The sequence below is a fragment of the Dermacentor albipictus genome, chromosome 1 (genome assembly GCF_038994185.2).
Source record: "Dermacentor albipictus isolate Rhodes 1998 colony chromosome 1, USDA_Dalb.pri_finalv2, whole genome shotgun sequence".
Classification (NCBI taxonomy): Eukaryota; Metazoa; Arthropoda; class Arachnida; order Ixodida; family Ixodidae; genus Dermacentor; species Dermacentor albipictus.
The window spans coordinates 7,462,201-7,487,212 of NC_091821.1; the positions used below are offsets into that span (position 1 = coordinate 7,462,201).

The window sequence follows — 25,012 nt, forward strand, 5'->3', positions numbered from 1 at the left end:
TGTGAACCGAAATTAAAGAAGCCATGAACATGACATTGATAACACCAATATTATACCATATTACCAGTAACATTGGTAGTAGCACTCAGTGTGCCCTGAGAAAATGCTTCTTGTGGAATGTATGCGTTTTATTAACAATGATTTACCTATAGATGCAGCAAAGTTGGAACAGCAAGGACTGACACGCAACATATTGACACGTGTACTTATCTTTATTGGGCGACCACGTTTAGCCGCCTAACAAATGTTATCGTGCAGCGCAGGACGCGCCTGCACGTAAAAGAAGTTTCTGGAAAGTTATCGATGGTTCCCTCCACTGTCTTTCAACGCAACTTGTGTAATCTGATTGCATGTATGCGCGACGCGAATAGTGTAGAACTTTGCGGAAGGCACGCGGGTCCCATCGGTTAATCTGGAACATTCCACGACTGATCTATAAAAGCCGACGCGCTTGACCCGCTGATCAGATTCCCGACGATCGCCGACCGTGTTCGCCGCTATCGTTGTGCTATAAGTGTAGCCTGTTTTGTGGGCACAGGTTCGCCCAATAAAAGCTAGTTTTGTATTCCACCGTATTGCTTCTTCCTTCACCGTCACTACCACGTGACAATATTTACAAGTAACTGACGTTTTTAGCAACATCCCTGTTGCCGATTTCGTCTGATTCAGGAAAGTGTCTATATAACCTCACTTGAACCAAGTGCCACTCTCGTTCTTTCGCCATCAGAAGACTCCCAATGGAAGGTACGGAGACCAGCAAGCGAAAAGTTTTGTGAACAAATTATTTTTCTTAAGACTTCATGTAGCATTCGTTAAGATTGTAAAACGAGCCTAAATTCACAAACATTACGTAAAATTTGGGAGAGTTGGCAGGTATGCTTTGGTACTGACACACACTTGACATTAAATTTACCTTGTAAATGCCTTTACAGAACAGTGAAATATGGTTTTAATTTGTTTATGAAGCAGCTGCACACATACTTCTCAACAGTTTTTTCTTCCCGTCTGATCTAATGTTTCATACTAATAAGGAGTAACCATCATTATACGACGACAAAGTATCTGCTCATATTTTTACATCAGTTAAAAGAAAAAATGTGTAGCATCACATTGGCAAAGCCGCACTTGTATTTTTTGCATTCTGAGGGAAAAGAATAAGATCGCTCACCAACTGGCCAATGGCGACGGCACCATCTGTTCCATCCTTGAGACTGCTTTCAATCACCTGGATGAGAAAAATAGAAAAATTTTAGATCGTGCAGTGCAGGCAAACTTGCATGGTAACAACAAAATGTGTGCTTTTTATGAACCCTCTAACTGCAAACTCAGCTCCCGTCGCTTTAGGAGGTCCTTTATCAGGTTTGGATATTGCAGAGAGACAATCACAGTGCACAGATCATGCATCGACAACAGTGGCCGTAAACTATTACAGTCAAACTTCTTTATAATGACACCGTATCCAACACAAAAATACTTCCCTTATAATATTTGGTGTAAGTGTACATTCATTACTTGCTAATATCAGTGGGAAACACTTTAGGTTTACTACTCCAGCATATCTGATAACTGCATATGTTGATGTTCGACTGGATGCAAAAGTAAGCTGAAAAACAGCTGAAAACTTGAACAAGAGCCTCACTGCTCTCCTCCTAGAAGGAGGCATTCCAGCTGCAAGCAATGCGACGTCGCATGCAATGTTGCTTCAACTTCATGCGGATGTTCACTCGCCAGAAGCGGAAACTGCGCAGGGATTTCCATGAAATTTGATGTGCACAGGACAGCCTCTGAAAAGCACAATGCAACAAGGCAGAAAAAAAGGGGGGAAACAGATTTCTGAACCAAAATAGTTTACCGCAGAAGCTGCGGCCACTGAGTGCTATAGAAACAGTGAAAGTAGTGACGAATAGGTTTGCAAATGCATGGCATCGAAATACGTATTACCCATGGAAGAAGAGCACATTTTGAGCGCAAGGACAAGGCAAAAAAATAATTAGCGACGGAGAAATGTCGCGTAGCATCACCACTGACCACAGCATCTTAACCGTTGTGTGTCTCAAGAGTTAGTGTTCGATGACGAATGCACCCATTGAAGTACGAAAACAATTAAGGAAACCAGGAAAGCTATTTGCTTTAAAACAGCATAAAGATGCAAAGAAATGAATTCAACTTTTAAAGGAGGGTGCACTTGAAGGCTTATATATGCATTTCAGTGAGGATATTTAAGCAGTAGTTGTAGTTTTGTGGCATGATTTCATAGAGAACAGAGCCAGCAGCTGGTAAACCTAAGGCTAGTACTGTAGATAAATGTTGACTCTATATAGTGTGTATGCTGTCCTGTGTTGAACCATGCAGGGCGATGACGTAGCTTCTGTGTGATGTAAGTCTACAAGATATTTGACGAGAAAAACGAATTCTGCGGCAAAAAAAAAGAAGCGTTGGAGGCAGTAGTTGCAAGGCAGTGGCTCTAACATGCGAGATGAAAGGGTAATGGTGCTTGTGGATACTGGTTGAGGCAAGTGGAAAGAACCTGGGCACGAGGAAGCGGTTCACCCTCTTGCACCATTGCTTTAGGACATTTCTTTGCTTCTGCCATGGCTACTAAAATACTCAGTTTAATACTCGGCAAGCAATGCTGGAGAAGCTACACAAAGTGTGGTTCCAGGAGTCTCATTCTGCGCCATTTGCAGTGCAGTTGTTTTTGATCTCCGATTACTGTCATATTTTTGAAACGTATAAGTACGAGACTTCATGTCCTGTGACATATACCAATAGAATAGACTTCAGTTATTTCAACTCTGGTTAATCAGATTTTTTGATTAATTCGATCATGAGCGAAGGTTACGGCCGGTGCCCATGCATTTTTATATCAATCCTGAAATCGGCCTTCACCAGATAATCCAACCTTGACCGGTCAGCATGCATGTGCCTGACCCCTGTGGTGGCCCCAATAGCGAACCCATTAGTGGCAGCGTCTGTCTCGGCAGAGCTTAGGGGGACAGCAAATGCGTTGAACATCATTTCCCATCGAAAACGCCCATTTTTGGCCTGCCCTAGGAAGATCTTCAAGCAATAATAGTAACTCGCAATGTTTGATTACAATGTTTACCAAGTCCTATTGTACACCTTTCTTTTTTTATTGTGATAACAATTATGTATACGGACACTCCAGGCACATTTCTGCCTTTGCCGTGTTGTTTCTTATAAAGTCCACGGGTCATAACACAGTTGCGTGCCCCACGTTGTATGTGCAAGTGAAAGCGTGCAAGGGGAGCCAATGATCACAACTCAATCTTGCCCGTGCGAAAGGGAGCAAAGCTGGGAGGAAGCATGCCACCTCCCTTCGCACACGAGGCGCCTAACGTTGCGAAACATAGAGGGGCGGGGGTTCAAAATGAGTTATCCAAAACAATTTTTTTTGTCTTCTTCAACAATGGCCACATTGGTACTTCAGAGCGGCACCTGTCCATTAGGTGGGATGGCACCTTTCTAAAACACAAAAACAATATTAAACTACTTGACGTGGTCTTTGAAAACAAACTCAATTTTCATGCTCATGTTGATTATATGAAGAATAAAGCCAAGGCGTTGGTTACACAATCATACTAAATTTCACTCGACTGCATTACATGCTCAATCCTGCAATTATCTGTTGTTTATACAAACGAGTCAAGCTGCTAGCAATTCTATATGCCTCCCCATTTGGTGCCCCCTTTCTCCATGATGCATCTCACCACCCGTGTACTGTCTGTGCAATGATCCATCCTTGTTGCGTTGACAGGTGCACATCATACCACTAAAACATCGGCACTTCATGCCCTGGCCAACTGCCCTCTGCTCACAGTGGAGCTGGACAGATTGGCACCGTGTTTCTCACTGTTCACCTTTTGTCAGGTGACACGCTATGGCCAGGACACATTCCATCTAGGCCTAATAGATTTCCCTTGTGACCCGTTTTTGGACCACCCTTAGAAGAAGTTCCATTTCCGGTTTGTCAGACTGACTCCTGCTCAGGCCAGCCAGATATCTTGCACTCCTGTGTATCATTTATGAATGAACAGTGCCCTTACTAGCACCGCGGCGGGCGCAGCCTTTGTCATGTTCGACCAATTTCGTAACTTGACTAGCATACTGAAGTTTCGGGTGATGAAAGCAACCAGCGCATATAGCGCTGAGGTAACCATCTTCCCTGAAGCACTCGTGTACGTTAACACCTTGTACGCCACGGTCTTACTACATATCTACACATATTGCCTATCGCTGCAGGTCACCCTCTAAAGCCTTCAAGTCACAAACGCAGGAGTTCGACTGATCAAGCAAGCGCTCCACTCCCAGGCGCTCGGAGGGCACCACATGTCCCGGGACACAGGGGCATGGTAGGCACTGAGTTCGCCAACACGGAACTACCTCTGCTCTGCTTCTTCCACGGGAACTATTGAGATGCTCATGGAAAGCCTTTTATCTGCAAAATCATTTCGAACACGCCTCTACAAAATTTCACATAACCAATGGCACCATTAATGGCAGCATGAAGGGAAGGGTACCAGTTTAAATCAATGGATACGAAGTGTCCATGAAAGCCCGAGTTGGTTCCCTCCCAATCGGCCTCTTGAACACCTCTTTACTGGCCATTTCCTATACTACCTCAACCGTTTTAACCTTTGCAATACAAACCTTTGCTCGTGTGCTATGGTGTGTGAGGACGAGACATTACTTCACCACGTCTGCACTGCGCACATTGTCGCCCAACTGTGTGACGTCTCATACATCACTGACATTTCACCGGCCTCTTATCCTGCATTTATCGTTAGCAATGACATGCGTGCCATGCTTTTGCAGCTGGTACACAAGATTGCAGTTTCTGTCACACTCACTTCTAGTGCTTCCTCCCTTCCGGATGCCTAGTGACATTCCTTTTCTTTTTTGCACTTCTCAGTACCTTTCTTCGTCCCGCCTCGCCCTGTCCTTTCTCGTCTTTTTAATTTTGCATGTCTATTAGCTGCCATTTTCACTGCTTAAGCCAACTATGGCAGGGTTCACTTTGTGCCAAATGGTTCTAATTAACTGCTTCATTCTGTCTTCTTGGTTGTTAATGCAAGAAGAGGAGTTTCTCTAGCCTTTGTAACGTTGCTTGCTATGGGGGAAGAAAGTATGGACGCTTTTAAATGTGTTTGCTGTAGTGCTCTGTGAAAAAAAAGTGCACGCACACACAGAAGGCCCAGCTTTTAACCATTCTTGCAGTAAAATGCAGCAGGGATGGCAACAGCTAGAGCATTATCAAGCACAACAATACTTTAATTTTTTCGTGCAGTATTAGTTGCATAAAACATTGGCAGCAATATGCGACCAATTTGATTAGGAAAAAGCACAGATTTTTCTTGTTTGTCTTTTGTTCCTTTCCTTTACTCCTTTATTTTTTTTGGCTTCACTTAGCTCTTTCCATGTCAGTGCTAGCTTATTCATGTCTTGACTGCAATGCACACCTAGGTGCACATTGCTGTCACTGCTTAGTGAAGAAACGCAGCTCTTGGCACTTCCGCTAACACTTTCACCTGTTTTCATTGCACAATTGGTTGTATAGTGCATATTAATGCAATTAGCTTTTCTTTTTAAGGTCATCCACTTTGATGTATGTTCGTTTGTCTGTATCTAATATCTTTCCTGCCAACTTTAGTCAATGGGCATTCCATGGTCTAGCACATGGGGCTGCTGTACCAAATTAACCCAGGTTCGAAACCAACTGTTGGACCAATGTGGGGCCACTTCATACATGACGCTCTTCGATGAACCTCTTCACGACACCAAACTGAGTCACTGGGTATGTGCTGCTCTCCAATGACAGAGAGAAAAAATCCTTTAACATTTTTTTGGTGCTGTGTGGAATCAAACCTGATTGAACATTGGCAGCAGCTGCATATGGTGCAGTCAAGCAGGCTCTACCTTGCAAGCGATCTGCGATGGGTACAGAGTCTAGGCACTGCGACGGCTGATAGCTTCTTGTGTGCTGTGTTCTGGCCGCTTAGTTGGCGTTGAAGCGAGAGGAAGCAAGAAGGTTGATTCACTCGCTGCTGCTGCTGCTCTACTCACACCAACGTTTTGACAGCGAGTGTCTGCGGTCACTGAGTGAGATGTGTTCATGTTTGCCTGTGCTCACTTGACACCATGCTTGTTAATCCAGTTAGTAAGCGAATGTTTACAAGTTTATACAGTAAAAAAAACTACTCTCCTTACTTTGTATGACTAACTAATAATTTAATATTGTAATACATACTTCACCTTTCAGGTGCAATTTTTTTACGTTGCAATTTTTTTTCAGCTGCAATTTTTTTTACGTTCATCTAATATTGACTGCAAATGATTTTCACATTGGATTTCTTTTTCAACACTTTGAAAGCATAGGTACAGCTTATTATTACGATATTATCGGTAGATACCCAAGAGACAAGCCGCCGCGAGAACGACGAAGTGGGTCTGTGCCCTTGGCGTGAGTGAATGTCGGCCTGGCGCTCTGGCTCCAGTCCAGTGTAAATAACCTGTAAATAGCCTCTTTCGTCTGTGTCTCTATATGTAACACTCTGGTGGAGGTGCGAGATATAAATGGCGGCGTATGTCCGAGGAGGCGGTGGCCATCGGTTGCGGCAGTGACGAGTGCGTGGCCGATGCGACAGCAGTGGAAGCAGATTGGTCTATCATCAGAGGTACTCCATTCGGATGGGTTGCGGCGAGATGTGGTAGAAAAGGACTGTCGGGGACAAGGAGGGCCGGTAGAGAACTGGGGGATAATGGGTGTAGATGTTGAACACACAGAGTTCAGACCCATGTTCTCAAATTCCTGCCTGACTATGGCCTGAACCATGGCAATCGTGGTTGCTGGCGGATCGGGAGGCGTCGTGGAGAAAGTTGGCGAACAGGCAGCCTCGAGCTCGTGGCGAACAATACGGGTGACATCGTCACAGGTGGTGGCCTGACGCGGTCGACCCTCACATGTCGACGTAGCAGCGGTGTTGTGTAGCCGCGTGATGTGGTGCGTGATACGGCGGCTCTTGGCTTGTTCAAGGCGACGGCATTCTTTAATGATGGCGTCGATTGTCGAGACGTTGCCGAAAACAACCAAATTGAAAGCGTCGTCGGTAATGCCTTTTAGAACATGGGACACTTTATCTGATTCAGACATAGCATCGTCAGCTATGCGACATAGAGCCAAGACATCGAAGATGTATGAAACGTACGGCTCTGTAGATTTCTGAACACGAGACTCAAGAGCCTTTCTCGCGGCAACCTTGCGGCCAATGGGGTCGCCGAACAGTTCTCGTAGCTTTTCTTTGAAACTGTCCCAACTGTTTATCTCGTCGTCATGCATTTGGTACCACACGCGTGGGGTGCCGCCCAGATAAAAGATGCCAGTGGCGAGCATACTGGTGGGGAGTACCATCAGGTACTCCCCACCATACTCCCCCCTATTTCTCTTCTATCGATCTTCGTTCTGGATACTGGCAGATTGCTGTTGACGATATGGACAGAGAAAAAACCGGGTTCAGCACACCTGATGGCCTATACCAATTTAAAGTAATGCCATTTGGATTATGCAACGCTCCGCCACCTTTGAGCGTATGATGGACTCGTTGCTCCGTGGTTTCAAATGGTCCACTTGTCTCTGCTACCTCGACGACGTCATCGTCTTCTCGCCCACGTTCGACACTCACCTTGAGCGTCTAACAACTATACTTGATGTATTTCAAAAGGCGAAGCTGCAACTTAACTCCTCGAAATGTTGTTACAGTCACTGCCAAATTACTGTTCTGGGCCACCTCGTTGATTCTTCCGGAGTACAGCCTGATCAAGACAAAACTCGCGTTGTCCGAGACTTTCCGGTTCCGAAGACAGCCGCAGACGTTCTAAGTTTGGTCGAGCTATGCTTGTACTTTCGTCGTTGTGTTCAAGATTTTGCGGCAATTGCTAGACACCACACTAATCTTTTGAAGAAAGGCGTACAATTCTCGTGGGGTACTGCAGAAGCCGCCGCCTTCTCTCGTCTCATCACTCTTCTGTCCTCAACACCCATTCTCGCCCACTTCGACCCTGATGCCCCTACAGAATTGTGTACAGATGCCAGCGGTCATGGCATAGGGGCCGTCTTAGCCCAGCGTCACCGTGGCCAGGATCGCATTATTGCTTATGCAAGCCGCCTCCTCACACCATCGGAGCGCAACTATTCCATTACGCAACGAGAATGCCTTGCTGTAGTCTGGGCGGTTGCGAAGTTCAGTCCTCACCTCTACGGTCGCCCTTTTTCCGTAGTCACTGACCATCATGCTCTCTGCTGGCTCTCATGCCTAAAAGATCCTACAGACCGGCTTGGTCGATGGGCTTTGAGACTACAGGAATTTTCGTATTCTGTAGTCTACAAGTCTGGCAGCCTGCACCAAGACGCTGACAGCCTGTCACGTTACCCTGTTCACGACCCTGACTCCTCCAATATTACCAGTGCTGCTTGTGTATACTCTGTGTCACAGCTGCTTCATTTCGCCGACGAGCAACGTCATGACGCCAACATCAGAGGACTCATCGACCGTTTTGAACACTCTCCAACCGACGCCACTATACGCCTCTTCGTCCTCCGCGACGGTACTCTGTACCGTCGTAACCTTCATCCGGAGGGCTCCAAGTTCCTACTAGTCGTACCTAAACATCTCCACTCAACCGTTCTAGAAGAGCTCCACGACGCACCAACGGCAGGACACCTTGGCGTATCTCGAACCTATGACCGTGTACGTCGCCGTTTTTTCTGGCCGGGCCTTGCCCGTTCAGTACGACATTACGACGCCGCTTGTGAACTTTGCCAACAACGCAAGAAGCCTTCCCAGCCCCCCGCTGGTTACCTGCAGCCGCTTGACATCCCTGCCAAGCCCTTCTATTGTGTTGGCTTAGACCTTCTTGGCCCATTTCCGGATCTACATCAGGAAACAAGTGGGTTGCAGTCGCAGCTGACTACGCGATCCGCTACGCTGTAAACCGCGCTCTTCCGACCAGTTGCGCAACTGACGTTGCGGACTTCCTTCTACATGATATCATTTTGATGCATGGTGCTCCACGTCAGCTGCTAATAGACCGTGGCCGTACGTTTTTGGCGAAAGTCATTGACAACATCATGCGGGCGGCCTGCTCCATTCAGCACAAATTTACTACCTCCTACCACCCTCAAATGAACGACCTTACTGAGCGTTTGAACCGCACCCTTACAGATATGCTATCCAAATACGTTTCAGACGACCACCGTGACTGGGACCGGGCTCTTCCCTACATTACCTTTGCATACAACTCTTCCCGTCTCGAAACTGCCAGCTTTTCCCCGTTTTACCTCTTGCATGGCCGCGAACCGATGCTACTACTAGACACCGTGCTTCCGTCCACCACAGCTTCAACTAGCGCTTATGCCCGTGATGCAATCGCCCGTGCTGACCATGCTCATCAACTTGTGCGCATTCCTCTACAAGTCTCTCAAGACAAACAGAAGCGACGCTACGACCTCCGTCACCGTGATGTCCATTTTGCGCCCGGCACCCTAGTGTTGCTTTGGTTATCATCGTGTAAAGTTGGCCTTTGTGAAAAACTGCTTTCCTGTTATACCGGCCCATATCGCGTGCTCCGCCAAGTGACCGATGTCACCTATGAAATTGTTCTAGCCACGCCCACTACGTCCTCCAGTGTGACAACCAGTGACATTGTCCACGTCACCCGACTGAAGCCCTACAACTCTCCACGTTCCTTGGATATTTAAAAGCACCGTGACGGCGCTTTTGCCGCTGGGAGGTAGTACAATCGAACACGGATATATCGAACCCACATATATCGAATTATTGTCTGTATCGAACTCGTAAATTATCCCCTTGAAAATAATGTGTAAAAGTATAGAAATTCGTACGTTTATATCGAACAATATTTTTACCCGCCATTGGATATATAGGTTGACCTGCTGGGGGCCATTCAAATGATGACGGGCGCCTGGAGAGATGTGAAGCAGGATACTGTGGCCAACTGCTTCCGGAAGGCAGGCCTCGTGACGGCCAAACTTCCCGAAACCTGCGAAGACGGCGACAAGTGCATGGACGACGCGTTTCGCGAGTTGTCGTCCCTTTTCCCGGCTGCCGTTCCAGCCGAAGTGTCTGCTGACGATTTTGTGAACGTTGACAGCAATGTTCAGGCTGTTGCGAGCCTCGCTGACAAGGACATTGTAGCTGCAGTCGGAGGGACCCAGGCTAACAGCTCGAGTGGCGACGAAGATCGTCCGGACGAGGGCGCGGCTACACGCTCGTACTCCGCCGCTGAAGTGGTGGCGACATGGAAGGAACCGGGCTTTCACACCTGAACAGCTTCGATAAGATCGAGGTTGGCGTCTTTAATTTCATTTGCAATGTGAAGAAGCAGACCAACATAAGCGATTTTTTTTTCATGCAAATATAGCATTACGTTGTGTCGTCGTGTGCGGAAATAGTTGTCATTCTTGAATGCGCCGATCGGTAGGTCATCGTCCGCCACAGGTAAAGTCTCTGGGCCTGTATTTTTTATATCGAATTAATTCACGATCCCCTTCGAGTTCGATATATCCGTGTTCGACTGTATTACGATATTATCAGTAGATACCCGAGAGACGAGCCGCCACGAGAACGACGACGAAGTGGGTCTGTGCCCTTGGCGCAAGTGAATGTCAGCCTGGCGCTCTGGCTCCAGTCCAGTGTAAATAGCCTGTAAATAGCCTCTTTCGTCTGTGTCTTTCTACACGTAACAATATTATGGGAAATCCTTTTGATCATGTGGAGTTCACTCATACAAGTGAAATCGCAGACTAACCTTTCACAAGCTTGACTAGCAGCCTAACCTCTTAATGTTTAAGCACAACCTGAGCAAGTGTTGTTATTACTGGAAATGCAGCAGAAAGCATACGAAGGCTCCAGTGTCATTTCATTTCATTTACATTTCATTTTATTACCTTAAAGGCTCCAATAAATGGAGCGTTGCATAAGGGGTGGCAAGAATAAAAATACATAGTCACAATAACAGGAAGTTTTTTCCATTTTCGATGAACTTAGATGGGCACATAATGTCAGCAATGTCGTTAGAAAGGCCATTCCAGTCTGCAGCTGTGCGAGGAAAAAAGAAATTTGAAAACGTGACAGTGCGTGAGCGTGGACGGGCAACCTGTAGCTTGGCTGGTGCGGTGAAATATGCGTGTAGGAGGAAGGATATAAGGTGCGCTGCACATAGGGCTATGAAAGAATTTGTGAAATAAAGATAGGCTGGCAATGCGACGACGGAGCAATAAGGGGGATAATGCGGATGCAGTTTTTAAGGAGGAAACGCTGATGTCAAAGGAATATGACGAGTGGATGAAACGAGCGGCGCGATTTTGTACAGATTCAAGATCATTAATTAGGTATGCCTGATGAGGATTCCAAACAGGCGATGCAAATTCTAGTTTTGACCTGACAAATGATTTGTAGGCTAACAATTTTACATGTTGAGGAGCATGATGTAGATGGCGTTTTAGAAGTCCTAACGTCCTGTTCACGGATGATATTAGGTTAGTAACATGAGGATTCCAGGAAAGATCGCTCGAAAGTGTTACTCCTAAATACTTGTACGAATGAACTAGTTCTACCGGAACTTCAGATATTACATAAGGAAATAGGAGAGAATTACGGCGAGGGTAAATGGACAGATATATACACTTGCGCGGGTTAAGTTCCATTAGCCACTCGTTACACCAGTCCTGGACTGCATTAAGATCACTTTGAAGAGAAGATTGGTCAGCGGTGGAAGTAATAGTACGATATATCACACAGTCATCCGCGAACATACCGTACGTATGCTAGATGTTACGTTTAATGGTAAATCATTTATGTATATTAGGAAAAGTGGCGGGCTCAAGTTCAAGGTGCACGACTATTAATCTTGTTTACAGAAAAAAGCTGATCAAACATGATAACTGAGAATTAGGAGGTTAGCAGATCTTCCCCATCTTGACAACCCTTGCTTGAAGAGCCTAAAGAATACAGAAATTGAACCAGGCACCTATTACAAGGAGTCAAAACAAACACTCTCGTTACCAATAGGTTCACACCTGTTTTCACATTTCAAAGCCGTGGTTTTGCTGCATATTGTCACGTGGTCGTGACCTCAGAGAACACAGTAGCAATACTGTGAAAGGCAAAAACTAGCTTTTATTGGGCGAACCTGTGCCCACAAAACAGGCTACACTTAAAGCAAAACGAGAGCGGCGAACACAGTCGGCGATCGTCGTAAATCTGATCAGCGGGTCAAGCGCGTCGGCTTTTATACAGCAATCATCGAATGTTCCAGATTAAACGTTGGGACCCACATGCCTTCTAAAATGTTCTACACCATTCGTGTCAAGCGATGAAATCAGATAACACAACGTTCGGCGACAACAGACAGCGGATAGAAGCATCGATAACTTTCCAGAAACTTCGGATACATGCAGGCGCGTCCCGCGCTGTGCGATAACATTTGTTAGGCGACAAAACTTGTCGCCCGATAAAGACAAGTACACGTGTCAATATATAGCATGAGCACTCTAAGGCTAATTCTCATGCCAACAAATCCGAATAAATTTTTGCCACGGAAACCAGGAAAAACGCACATATTCTGTATATTTCTGATTTTCTGTCGCTATCAGTGCTTTTATTAAAATGGCAAATTATTTCTCATTTACACTTAAAAGCCTTCCTTGCAGTTTCATGCAAGAATTCTCAAAAACATTTCAAGCAATTATTTCTGCTGTACTTCCATTCAGAACACCAACAGTTAGGCTGCAATTTTATGTATAACAGCATGTTTTGCAACACATACATCTTGAAGTAAGATGGTAAAACATGAATGCAGTGAAAACGAGTACACATTTCAAGTAGTAAGTAATTGTTACCACGATGGTTTCTTTAAGCTCTCTAACTCTTTCCTCAGTGGCAAGGAAGGAGTTAGGATATATGTGATGGTCACTATTGAGGACCTACTATAACAATGGCCCACAGCCCATATGGGCAAAGTGCAGGCCGCCATCAAACCCGCTGCTGAAGTGGTGACTGATAAGAAATGTTCACATAGAAATAAGCTACTACCTAATCAACAAATTACAGAAAAACAGGGAGGGTTTTTGCTGTACAAGGAACCACAATTGCAAGCATATGGTTTACATAAAGTTAGTTTAATTTCTTTGTAATTCACACTTTTCATCATTATTTATGTGACTGTTGGTTGATTAGTAATGTTGAAAAAACATTTTTATTGTTGGCAAAAGGGCTTCACAGGTGTTTTCATTATACCTATTCAAATTTCCATAGTCTCATCGCAGCATACTTCTACCGGCAGCAGCAGTCAAAACAATAAAAGTAGTGCAGAATTTAGTTCAGCCGATGGATCTGGCCCTCCAATTAAGTTAATTTCTCGTGCAGCCCCCAAGGAGAAATAGTTGCCCACCCCTGGCCTATGACAACAACCTATGGTGGCAACATGCACTACAAATGAAGCTAGAAAGTAACAACATGCCACTGTAATATCCTTAAGCTGGAACCGCATGGCGCGATTGACGCGCAGCGGAGGCGCTCGGGCGTCGTTTTGATGAACGTGCCCAAAGAAATTGCACAGCTGCATAGTACTGTTGGGAGTGGAAAAGAACGCGCCACGTCGCGTTGCCGCTCCCACGTCCACCAATGAGAGCGCAGCACAAGTACCACGTCACGCTATACGTCAGGCTTTAGTTCCCTTAACGCCACCAGATGGTGCTGCCCTCTGCACATCTCGGTGGAACACCCAGCAAATGTGACACGACCTGCGCCCGCCCGCCGTGCTTAGGCGGCTGCTGTCGAGTCAGTGGTGGTGCGGGCGTTCGCCGCGCGTCGTGCTTTTGCGAACAAAAAACGCGCCATGCAGTTCCAGCTTAAGTCACCAGAATTTTGAGGTACTGCATACTGATTACAATTTTAGGCTACTAACTAACCATTCTGAATATTGAATGGGACCGGGAACTCCTCTGATTTGCTTTAGTGTTGGCCCCGTGGCGACGACCTGCAAGAAATAAAATTGGAGGATATTAGCAGAAAGATTTGCATTTTCATAACTGCCAACAGGGGCACTCAGCATTCAGATTTGCTCTTAGCATTCTTAGGGTACTTCACCTACTTTTGGGGGCCTGTTTGTCTATCTGTATCTCTAACCACTTTCCAACCAACTTGGGTTTTGGGAAGCCCATGGTCTAATGAGTAGAGCTGAGGGAACTGGGTTCGAAACCCACGGCCGGACAACCTTGAGTCGCTGGGTATGTGACACTGCCTATGTGCCGCTTTTTCAATGAACCTCTTTGACGCAGCTTGGGTAACTATGTGCCACTCTACAATGGCAGAAAAACAACACATTTAAGATTTCTCCAGTGCTTAGACAGAATTGAACGTGCGTCATACAAATTCAGACAAGCTTCTCTAATGTATATTCACACAAGTTCCACGCACAGTCTTTGAGGTGGTGCCGCTGAATGACCGAACGTGCCCAGAGGGAAGCATGAGAGTGGAACCCGGCTGCATACATGTTCGTACAAGACGCGTCTTTGTGGTGTGTCGATAATTTGCTTCATTGCTGAACGTATTATTGTCGACATTCATCATGAGATGGGTTCCGCTGCAATTTTCTTTTTTCAGGGCCACAGCAAAATCAGAAACGGCCCTCAGTACAGTGATTAGAAGTCTCTGTGCTCCTACAGTGACCAGAAGTGCCACGCGCATGCATTTATGATCAAGGAACCCATACTATGTCAAGCGACAGTGGCCCCTTTACACTTTTAATGTGTCACTGCACAACGTGGCTGCATAAAAGCAAAGCTGACTTAAGAAAACCAGCCATATACATTAAGCTTCTCTTAATGTATATTCACACAAGTTCCACGCACGGTCTTTGAGGTGGTGCCGCTGAATGACCCAACGTGCCCAGAGGGAAGCATGAGAGTGGAACCCGGCTGCATACATGCTTCGTACAAGACGCGTCTTTGTGGTGTGTCAATAATTTGCTTCATTGCTGAACGTATTATTGTCGATATTCATCATGAGATGGGTTCCGCTGCAATTTTCTTTTTTCAGGGCCACAGCAAAATCAGAAACGGCCCTCAGTACAGTGATTAGAAGTCTCTGTGCTCCTACAGTGACCAGAAGTGCCACGCGCATGCATTTATGATCAAGGAACCCATACTATGTCAAGCGACAGTGGCCCCTTTACACTTTTAATGTGTCACTGCACAACGTGGCTGCATAAAAGCAAAGCTGACTTAAGAAAACCAGCCATATACATTAAGCTTCTCTTAATGTATATTCACACAAGTTCCACGCATGGTCTTTGAGGTGGTGCCGCTGAATGACCCAACGTGCCCAGAGGGAAGCATGAGAGTGGAACCCGGCTGCATACATGCTTCGTACAAGACGCGTCTTTGTGGTGTGTCAATAATTTGCTTCATTGCTGAACGTATTATTGTCGATATTCATCATGAGATGGGTTCCACTGCAATTTTCTTTTTTCAGGGCCACAGAAAAATCAGAAACGGCCCTCAGTATAGTGATTAGAAGTCTCTGTGCTCCTACAGTGACCAGAAGTGCCACGCGCATGCATTTATGATCAAGGAACCCATACTATGTCAAGCGACAGTGGCCCCTTTACACTTTTAATGTGTCACTGCACAACATGGCTGCATAAAAGCAAAGCTGACTTAAGAAAACCAGCCATTATGCAACGTAGACTAAACCTCTGCCTCACCCACTCTCCTCAACACAACTGGCTTAGTTTGAAATCTCACTTCAATTAGCTACCTAGCACATAACGACAATTACAATGCAGCTGTGCTGAAGCCTAAATTATTTTTGTTTCAGGGTATAGTTGAGGAAGTCTCTCTGGCGATTTACGGCTGTGTAAATACAATCTGCAGGGTTGGCAGGTAAGCATATCCATGCGAATTAAAACTATAAGAAAGCTCGTGTGAATGCAATATCAACCATAGTGGAAAGATATATGCTATCATCAATGCTATGACAGCATGATGTTTAATGGCCAGCAAGGCTGCACAATAATTTTCTTTACATGTGAAATGCATGACAAGAGACTTACGTTCGCCATTGTTCATTGCAGACTCAATTTCTTCCTTGGAGCCAACAGGAACTTCAGTCAAATCCACAATGACAGGCTGGCCATCCTAAGTGAGCCAAGAAAGCATTGAAGCAAGTTGTACTAAGGCTGTATACATGGTGGGGTTAACCCTTTGAGGGTTGATTTTTTTCGCCATATGTGACCGCCCAGAGTCGATCTTTTTTTTTATTGCAGATTCCAATTCTTCTAGGGACTTATTTCGAAAAAAATTTACCGTAATTTTTCTAGGGTGGCCGTAAAGTGAGAAAAATATATTTTGCGTTGGCATATATGTACTCTTCATTCATGAATAACAACAAAAAAGGAAATAAACTTATAAGAATTAAAAATTTCATGCATTCTTATAACATAGTTCAAGGCTTTGAAAATGCGAACACGAGAATATTCCTCAAGACTAAAATGTTCCTGCTCTTACACTAATAGTATGTACATCCATAGCATAATGAACTGCGTAGGTGCACACACTCAAGAAAACTGTGTGGTTGTGTGCCCATCAAAAAAGCAAAACGTGTGACAAACTTCTGCTAATCTTCACCTTATCGCCAACCAAAGGCAATTAGTTTTCGCGAGTGTAAAAAAAAAAGGAAGCATCAGGAACGCATGCATGGCGGCATCCTTCCTATGCGCACCCCTGTGAGCACTAAACGAGCGAGAAACAGGTGGTCGCCCTTTGAGCAATTAGTAATGAGATAGCCATCAGTTTTGAGAGCGCAAGAAGCCGAAATCGCCTGCGGAACAAAAACCAAACCGCCACCTGCGCGCGCGCACCAATGCGCGGGAGCAAACTAACTCTAAAACAAACCATGCAATGAAAACCGAGAGAGGGAGGCGCGCGAAAGAAATTCCCTGTATTCCCACATAGTGCCAGCACATGACAGAAAAGAAAAAGTTTGAAAATTGCCGTGCTTTTTAAATGTACAGACGGCACCATAAATATACGCCATCGACTATTTTTGGACTTGTTCGCGACGCCGCATATTTACATCATTGACCCTCAAAGGGTTAATAAAGCTTTAGTTTGTTCATAAACCCCTTATTGTTTACGGATTACCAGAGCTATTGACAGTAATAGTGAAGCTGATAGCGACATGCTGTGACACTTTGTGAATACAGTAAACCCTCATTAACTGTAACTCCGATATCTAGAAATATAGGTTGAGCAGAAATTTTTTTTCTGGCTGTGGTTTCAACCCATTCGTTTCTCATCTATCTCGAAAAGTTTTTGCACCGAACTCCACATATATTGGAACCTTGGATTAAAAAATACCAGGAAAAAGGCAACCGGGCAGTGTCAGTAGAGTCGCTTCCACTCGCTTTTTACCAGGCGGCAGCTTGCTAACCAGCCGCAGTCCTAATTTATCTCCCCCCTTCTCTTTTTCTATAATCATCATCAGCCTATATTTATGCCCACTGCAGGACAAAGGCCTCTCCAAGCGATCTCCAATTATTGCTGTCTTGCACTAGCAGATTCCAACTTGTGTCTGCAAATTTTCTCATTTCATCCCCCCCCCCTTATTTTCTGCCATTCTCGACAGCACATCTCCCTTTTCTTGGCACCCATTCTGCAACTAAGGGTCCCCAGGTTACCTACCCTATGCACTACATGGCCTGCCCAGCTCCATCATTTTCTCTTAATGTCAACAAGAATATTGGCTATCTCCGTTTGCTCTCCGATTCACACCGCTCTCTTTATGTCCCAACGTTATGCCTAACATTTTTCGTTCCATTGCCATTTGCGCAGTCCTTAACTTGTTTTTAACTTCCAAGTTTCTGCCCCAAATGTTAGCATCAGTAGAATGCAACGATTGTACACTTCTCTTTTCAACGATGGTGGAAAGCTGCCAGCCAGGATCTGGTAATGCCTACCATACGCACTCCAACCAATTTTTATTCTGTATATTTTCTTCTCATGGTCAGGGTGCGAGTAGTTTAGTTAGATAAACATACTCCTGTACAGACAGCAGAGGCTGACTGGCAATCATGAATTCTTGTTTCCTTGCCAGGCTATTGTACATTACCTTCGTCATCGGTATATTAATCTTCAACCCCACTCTTGCGCTTTCTCAGTTAAGGGCCTCGGTCATTTGTTGCAATTCATCTCCAGTGTTACTGTTTATGCATGTATATTGCTGCTAGGTGTCGCGAGCCAGCGCCGAGAAAGAAGTTGGGACTAGAACGTGCGCTCGGCAAGAAGCGGGCACTGAAGAAGTAGAAGCTGAGGACGCTGGCTTGAGTTATTGCGCCCCATCTTGTACAACTGTCTGCCTCGCCGACGTTGGGTACATCTTCCATTGTCTTTTCGTGACAAAACTGGTGGAGGTGCTGGGCACAGTTCATCCGATGCCACAAACCCCTCCTGGTAGCAGGAGTACCAGCCCTCTACTAGTGAACACACCTGTTCACTGGGCAAGCAGGAGAATCCGAGGATTGCCTCTGGAGCTTGATCATCTCTCCACAACAACATCGACGCCCCCACGAACCGATATGGAAGAAACGTCGATGTCCCTATCGACCATTAGGCAAGGTACGGCCACAATGGCAGCTCAGTTCCTGCTGCAGAATCTCCAAGTGCCGAAAGTGTTCCACGGGGATATCTTCGAGGATGTAGAAGACTGGCTAGTCCAGTTTGTGCGCGTTGCCGAGATAAACGAACGGAGCGACACGGCGAAGTTGAGGAATGTCTACTTCAGCTTGGAGGATGGTGCCCGCACTTGGTACGAGAACCGATAAGGGCTCATCAAATCGTGGTTCGAGTTCTGTCGTGCCTTGCTGGAGACCTAAACCAATGCTGATCGCCGCGAACAAGCCCAACGGGCACTCCAATCCCGCATTCATCTGCCGAACGGGAGCGTGACGTGGTACGTCGAGGATATGACTCATCTCTTCTGTAGGGTGGACCCAACCATGTCTGAGGAAAAGAAGCTACATCATCTAATGCGGGGAGTTAAGGAACAGCTATTTGCTGGCCTTGTTCAAAGCCCGCCGAAGACCGTGGCTGAATTCTTAACTGAAGCTGCCACGATGGAATAAGATGTTACACCAGCGCTCAGCTCTCTATGAAAGGCAATCGAACGCAACTTCACCTTCGGACCAGCGCTCAGCTCCGTATGACAGGCACGCGAACGCTGCTTCACTGACGGACACGGTTGCCTTTGGAAACGTGGACGTTCTCAGAGACTTTATCCGCTCTGTGGTGCGTGATGAGTTTCAACAGCCCAGCACTGACGGACACAGTTGCCTTTGGAAACGTGGATGTTCTCCGAGACCTTATCCGCTGTGTGGTGCGTGATGAGTTTCAACAGCCCAGCTGCCTGCCTCAGCCCACGCTGGGTTCCATTTCTGCCCTTGTGAGGAATGAAGTGCAGCAAGTGATCCAAGGTCCCGTTCCAAGCAGCAATGCAGCGCCTAGGACAGCACAGTTGCAGCAGCCGTCGTATGCATAAGTTTTGGGGCGAGTCCCTGTCCCTGCTCCAACCCATTTCGTCGCCGCCACGTCTTACGCCGCGCGTCATAGGTCCCGCCACTCCCATCAGTGCAACTGATCCAACGTATGAAGGATTGGTGCCTGCTTGAAAGGAAATCTGTCGTCTGGCGTACCTCAGACAGAAGGCCTCTGTGCTATCACTGTGGAGAAGCCGGTCACGTATACCGCAAGTGCCCGTACCGCCGCCTCGGACTGCAAGGTTTTGCCACGGATTCACCAAGGCTCAGATATGGCGAAAGACCTAGGGCAATTGAAGAATACCTGAACCAGCAGAGTATGCCACTCTTTCCGCAGGTACATGGCGGCCGCCGAGCACAACAGGTAAGTCTAGCGAGAGTCTGTAGCTAGACATACCTGTTGTGCTCGACGGCCGCCACATTAGTGCTTTATCGGACACGGGTGCCGACTACTCTATTTTGTGCGGAAAACTAGCAAGTTATCACGCCTTGGTCTGGAACGCAAATTCGTACTGCTGGCGGGCATATCGTAACACCATTGGGCATGTGCACGGTCAGAGTACAAATTTGTAGGTGTATGTTTCCAGCCAGCTAGCTGCCTTATATGTTCTCGGGAACTCATATTGAGCGTCGACTTTCTGCGAGAGTATGGTGCCATTATAAACCTCCGGTAGCACACAGTGACTTTTTCGACAAAAAGAGCAACGAACAGCCGCGACAATTGCCGACGTAACGCACTTCAGGTTTATGCTGACAGTGTAACTTTACCACCACACGCAATTGTCCTGGTAGCTGTAGTATGCTACGACCTGCGTGATGGCGAAGCTGTTGCAGAGGGCAATTCCTCTCTTATGCTGACTCATGGTGTATGTGCAGCCTGCAGTCTCATTATGCTTTGAGGTGGACTTTCGGCTCTCCTCGTGATGAATTTCAGCCATGAACATCGGCACTTATTTCGTCGTACTACTATCGCTTTCGTTGAGCCCATAGCAAACGTTGCTGAATGCTTTGCATCCATGATGAAGGAGGACCCAGCTCAGACACTCAGCCTTCGCATAGCCTTCATATAGTCTACGCTGATTACAACGGACCTGCGTACAACAGACTTTCGGATATAATGGACCATTTTTCAACCTTAGTTTGGTCTGCCTATTTTATCAATGCAACGAGGTTCGCTTTTACAGACCGCACTACAACGGACTATTGGCTACAGTGGACAAAATTAGCGGCAATTTTTGTCGAAATCGGGCGCATAAAATGGGCTTTTGCCGTGTTGACAGGGGCTGGCAACCTACTTGCGAGAGTCAGCCGACGATGGCAGCTCAATACCAATACACCTTCGACAATGCGCTACAATAATCAGTTCATATAATGTATGTCACAATAAGCATGAATGGTGGCAATCTCGCTTCCATTGTTATCAGGCGATTCCAGTGTGCAAATGTGTCTGGCTAGTCTGTTACGAGAAGTGCATAACCACAATAGACAACAGCATTTTGTCAAGCTATTTCACTGCAAACACAGGAGTAAGCTCACAATCGAATTCATGTTGTTTCTTTCTATACACAGTGCATGTTTTATTCTATTGCGCCAATAACAGATGACTGACGTAATATAGATGTGCTACAAGCACATGCACTGGCAGATAATTCTATCACCATCTTTCTTGGGGTAAAACAACAAAAATAAAAATAAAAAAGGATTAGAACAATCAGCTAGGGCCAAAACAAACCATATGATGACTACACTACATTTGTAGGATCAGTGCGAGTCTATTTGAACAACCCCGTCAGCACTGCTTAACATCGGACCTGCTCACAAAGATAAGAGAGCTAACAGTTGCTTTCGACAATAGTCGTGAATATCACTGGCGTGGGTGCATTATTGTTTAGATCAAAACGGTACAGCTTTCTATCCACCTACTTCAACACATGTGCACGGTCCTTTTGTTCCAGAAAAACAAATAGTTCTTGCACCTTTGGCACAGCTAACAAGGCCTAGTACAACCTGTCAGTGGCAAATGCAACTACTCTGGCTATAAGATATTGAGTTATAAAGACAATCCCACATCTTTCTTTGCATTTCTGCAAAAATTGCACCTTGCTACTTTCTGCGTTCTTCCCGTTTTTTTTTTTTACTTTTTCTTTACTTTTGGATTGCTCTGTATATACAAGCTCACAAGCCACAACAGTGAACAAGTTGATTGCCTGCAGACAAAACAGTTGCAAGTCTATCACAGTGACAAATAAATACCAAAGCAAAGTATTGCAAATGCAAACGAGTCACTGACCACATTGTCTCTAATCTGCAGGTGCTTTTCGTCACCATTGTCCAAGAGGTCTAGAATATTTTCGTTGTAGATTTCCATGTAGGAGACTCGTAATAAGTACTCCCGTTCTGGCACCTGTACCAAAATGAACACACCTTTTGGTAAGTGAGCACTTCAAACAAAACTACGACTATATTTGCTTGCATAAAACCTGAACATTTTGGGGAATCATGGCAGGGTAGTAGGGCACAGCTCTTGTGCCAGTTGAGTGCCCAAATATTCAGTAAAGATTCAGACGACGTTGCGAATGATATACAGAATATAGCAGCAAACATTGACTAGGCACTATGGCCACATTTATTCAAGATTCAGCACTAGTGATCAAGTTCAGCTTAATTCATTTGCTTTGGTTGGGATAGTTTTGTTCATTCCCGTGAGGTGGCGCTGCAAAAATGATCTTTCGATGTTAAAAAGTTTAATTTTGCTGTTATTCCTCCATGTTATGCTTCACTCTTTCTTGCCTTACATAGCAACGGAAGCAAGTATTAAGCAGCAGTATAAATAATATAAACATCAAAGCGTGAAGTATTAAAAGAAAAGAAAAAAACACTACACCTTGCTGAGATTCGAACCCTGGTCTTTTGCATGGGAAGCAAACATTCTACCTCTGCACCACCCTGCTATTAACAGCGCAAAATGTAGACAAGAGACGAGACAAGAAGACACCACAAGCGCTTGTGGTGTCTTTTCGAACAGCCACAGGCATGTTCGAAAACGCTCTGAAGGCCTGTCGCTACACATATTAGACATATCGGTGCTCGTAATGTGACAGGAAATACCGGGTGCACGCGTGTATAATTAAGGAATACATACTGTGTTCCGTGACAATAGCCCCTTCCCATGCTTGTTATGCTTCACTGCAATACCTCTGTGTATGCTTCACCAAGTAACATTTCTTTACAGAGGCGAAGCTGACTTTCAAGAACCGGCATTTTCTAGGTCAATCGCGAGGATCACAAAGGCGGAGTCCATGCCATTACTGACAGCAGCTAATTCTTTCAATAAAAAACTCGGCACCCAACGGCAAGAAGTTTCATAGCGAACGTCGAAGCAGCTAGGCCTAGCGTTGCTGCAGTGGTGGCAACGGCTGCCAGCGGATCTGCGTGCGAGAGTGCCGGTTCGAGGTGGCGAAGTAATCAAAACGGCAGCCGTGGTGCCTTTGATTATTGCCGTTTCGGACCTGCCGTCACGGCAAAACGTCCGGAAAATCGGACGGCGAAGAGTTCTTACATCGGAAATTTCACACGTTCTGATACGTTGACTCTATGGGGTACGTGACGGTGCCGCGAAGCCGTCCAAATTATCGGGAATCCGGAAAGTCAGTCCTTGACTGTACACTAGCAACTCCTCCAGCCGACGACAGGGCGTCAAAAACGATTCATTACGATTCCTGTCTGTTACTCGAGCCAGCATTACTGAGACTTTCGACCCTTTCAGTAAAATTGCCGCTAATTTTCCCTGATAGAGGCCCCAATTCCCTGAGTTTTCCCTGACTACTAAAAATCCCCTGAGAATTTCCGGTTTTCCCGGTTGGTAGACACCCTGGTGCACTATATTCCTTCACCCAATACCAGTTGTAATTGAAGAAACTTCGTATGACCTCGAAGAATTGCTCACTGAAGTGACGACGTTATATGGGTATTTACAACACTTCGTAGTAGGAGACAGTTCACTTTCACAGCCCGAGTCTTCGCCAGACGCCAAGCATCTGGCGTCTCTTGCTGGCGTAATATTCCTTTGTGGAATTGTCATATAGTACTTCACTATCGCTAATACAGCTCTTTCGGAAGAAAATGCAGCCTCTCTCTCTCTCTCTCTCTCTCTTTTTTTTTATTGTGGGTGCGAGTATAAGGGCTGCTGCGCATGACTGCTGTTGATTCTTATTTGCAGTGAATCCGGCTTGGCTTTATTTCGGTGATTTAGTTGAATTATAAAGGGTGTCCCTACTATCATGCACTAGGTCTTCAAAAAAGAGCAATTGCGTTACTCGAGGAAAACCTAATGCGTATAGTTTCCAGAACAGTGGAGTAGCCGCCACTAATTTTTCGTTAATGAGGTTTAATTAAGTTATTGCAATCAATTATCTAACTTGAGAAGTAATGTTTTAATTATGAAAGTGTGAATGAGGCATTTGCAGGCACAGCCAAGGGACACCTAACTGTGGTATTTTCAGCGACATACTAATTGCGTACCATTTTTTTCCCGGGTGGTAAAGGAACCCCACAATTATAACAAATACCATGTGACTGTGCACCCACCTGCATCATAAAGCAGTGCCCTCAAATAAGCTGACTGAAAGCAACTGCTTTGCCTGTCTTAAACCTGAAGAAAGAGACAGCGCATCACCTTGATAATGATACAGAAGGAGCACCATCAGCAGGTTTCATGGCTTCGCAGCTATTCCTTCCTCTAATTTCTATGTCACACTTATTATCCGTATCTCAAGGCCGACTGATCACATTGATAACAAAAGCCCCTTGATAATGCGGCCGAAGCACCGCTCTGACTATGCACAAAATGCAGAAAGCAATGTAATAGGCATAGAATGTTTAAAAATCCTGGCTCTGCTCACACCGCATCGAGAGAGTGCACACGCAGCTATATTTCGCACCAGAAACTTGCTTCAGACCAAAACCAAATTAAAGTGACGGTTTTAGACTTCATGTCAATGTATAACTGCGGCAAAAGCTAGCTCGTGGCAAAAAATAAAAGTGTTCCTCTTCACTTGAACATTATCACCCATGGCAGCAAAAGAAAATAAATGTACTGCTTCTAAATGAGCTGATTTGAGAATTGGGACGTCTACACAAAAAACAACAGAAAAAGAAAACCATCAGATTTCAGTGGCTCTGGTTATCTGTGAATGTGTAAGTGCCATTGAACACCAGCTGCTGCTTAGAGGGCTTCTTCGAACAGGTGTCCTTCTGCAGCTGGGCAGTACTGAGCCCGCTTTAGCACATCTTCAGTGGCGTTCTTGATCACCAACGTTCGAATTCTATACAGCAGACATCCATTATCCTTGTCTTGAGCTAATCTGACGTCTGTCTTGGT

General features: G+C 45.6%; 1 protein-coding gene across 2 annotated transcripts in view; it reads right to left on the bottom strand.

Moving 5' to 3' along the window:
* LOC135917082 (uncharacterized) overlaps nt 1-25,012 on the bottom strand; it is a 73,545-nt gene that overhangs the window by 43,264 nt on the left and 5,269 nt on the right. For both annotated transcript variants that reach the window (XM_070531964.1, XM_070531966.1), the window contains exons 3-6: nt 21,923-22,036; nt 16,153-16,237; nt 14,009-14,076; nt 1,169-1,225 (exon numbers count right to left, since the gene is read on the bottom strand). In XM_070531964.1, the coding sequence (XP_070388065.1) occupies nt 1,169-1,225; nt 14,009-14,076; nt 16,153-16,237; nt 21,923-22,036 (324 nt within the window). The remainder of the gene's footprint in view (nt 1-1,168; nt 1,226-14,008; nt 14,077-16,152; nt 16,238-21,922; nt 22,037-25,012) is intronic.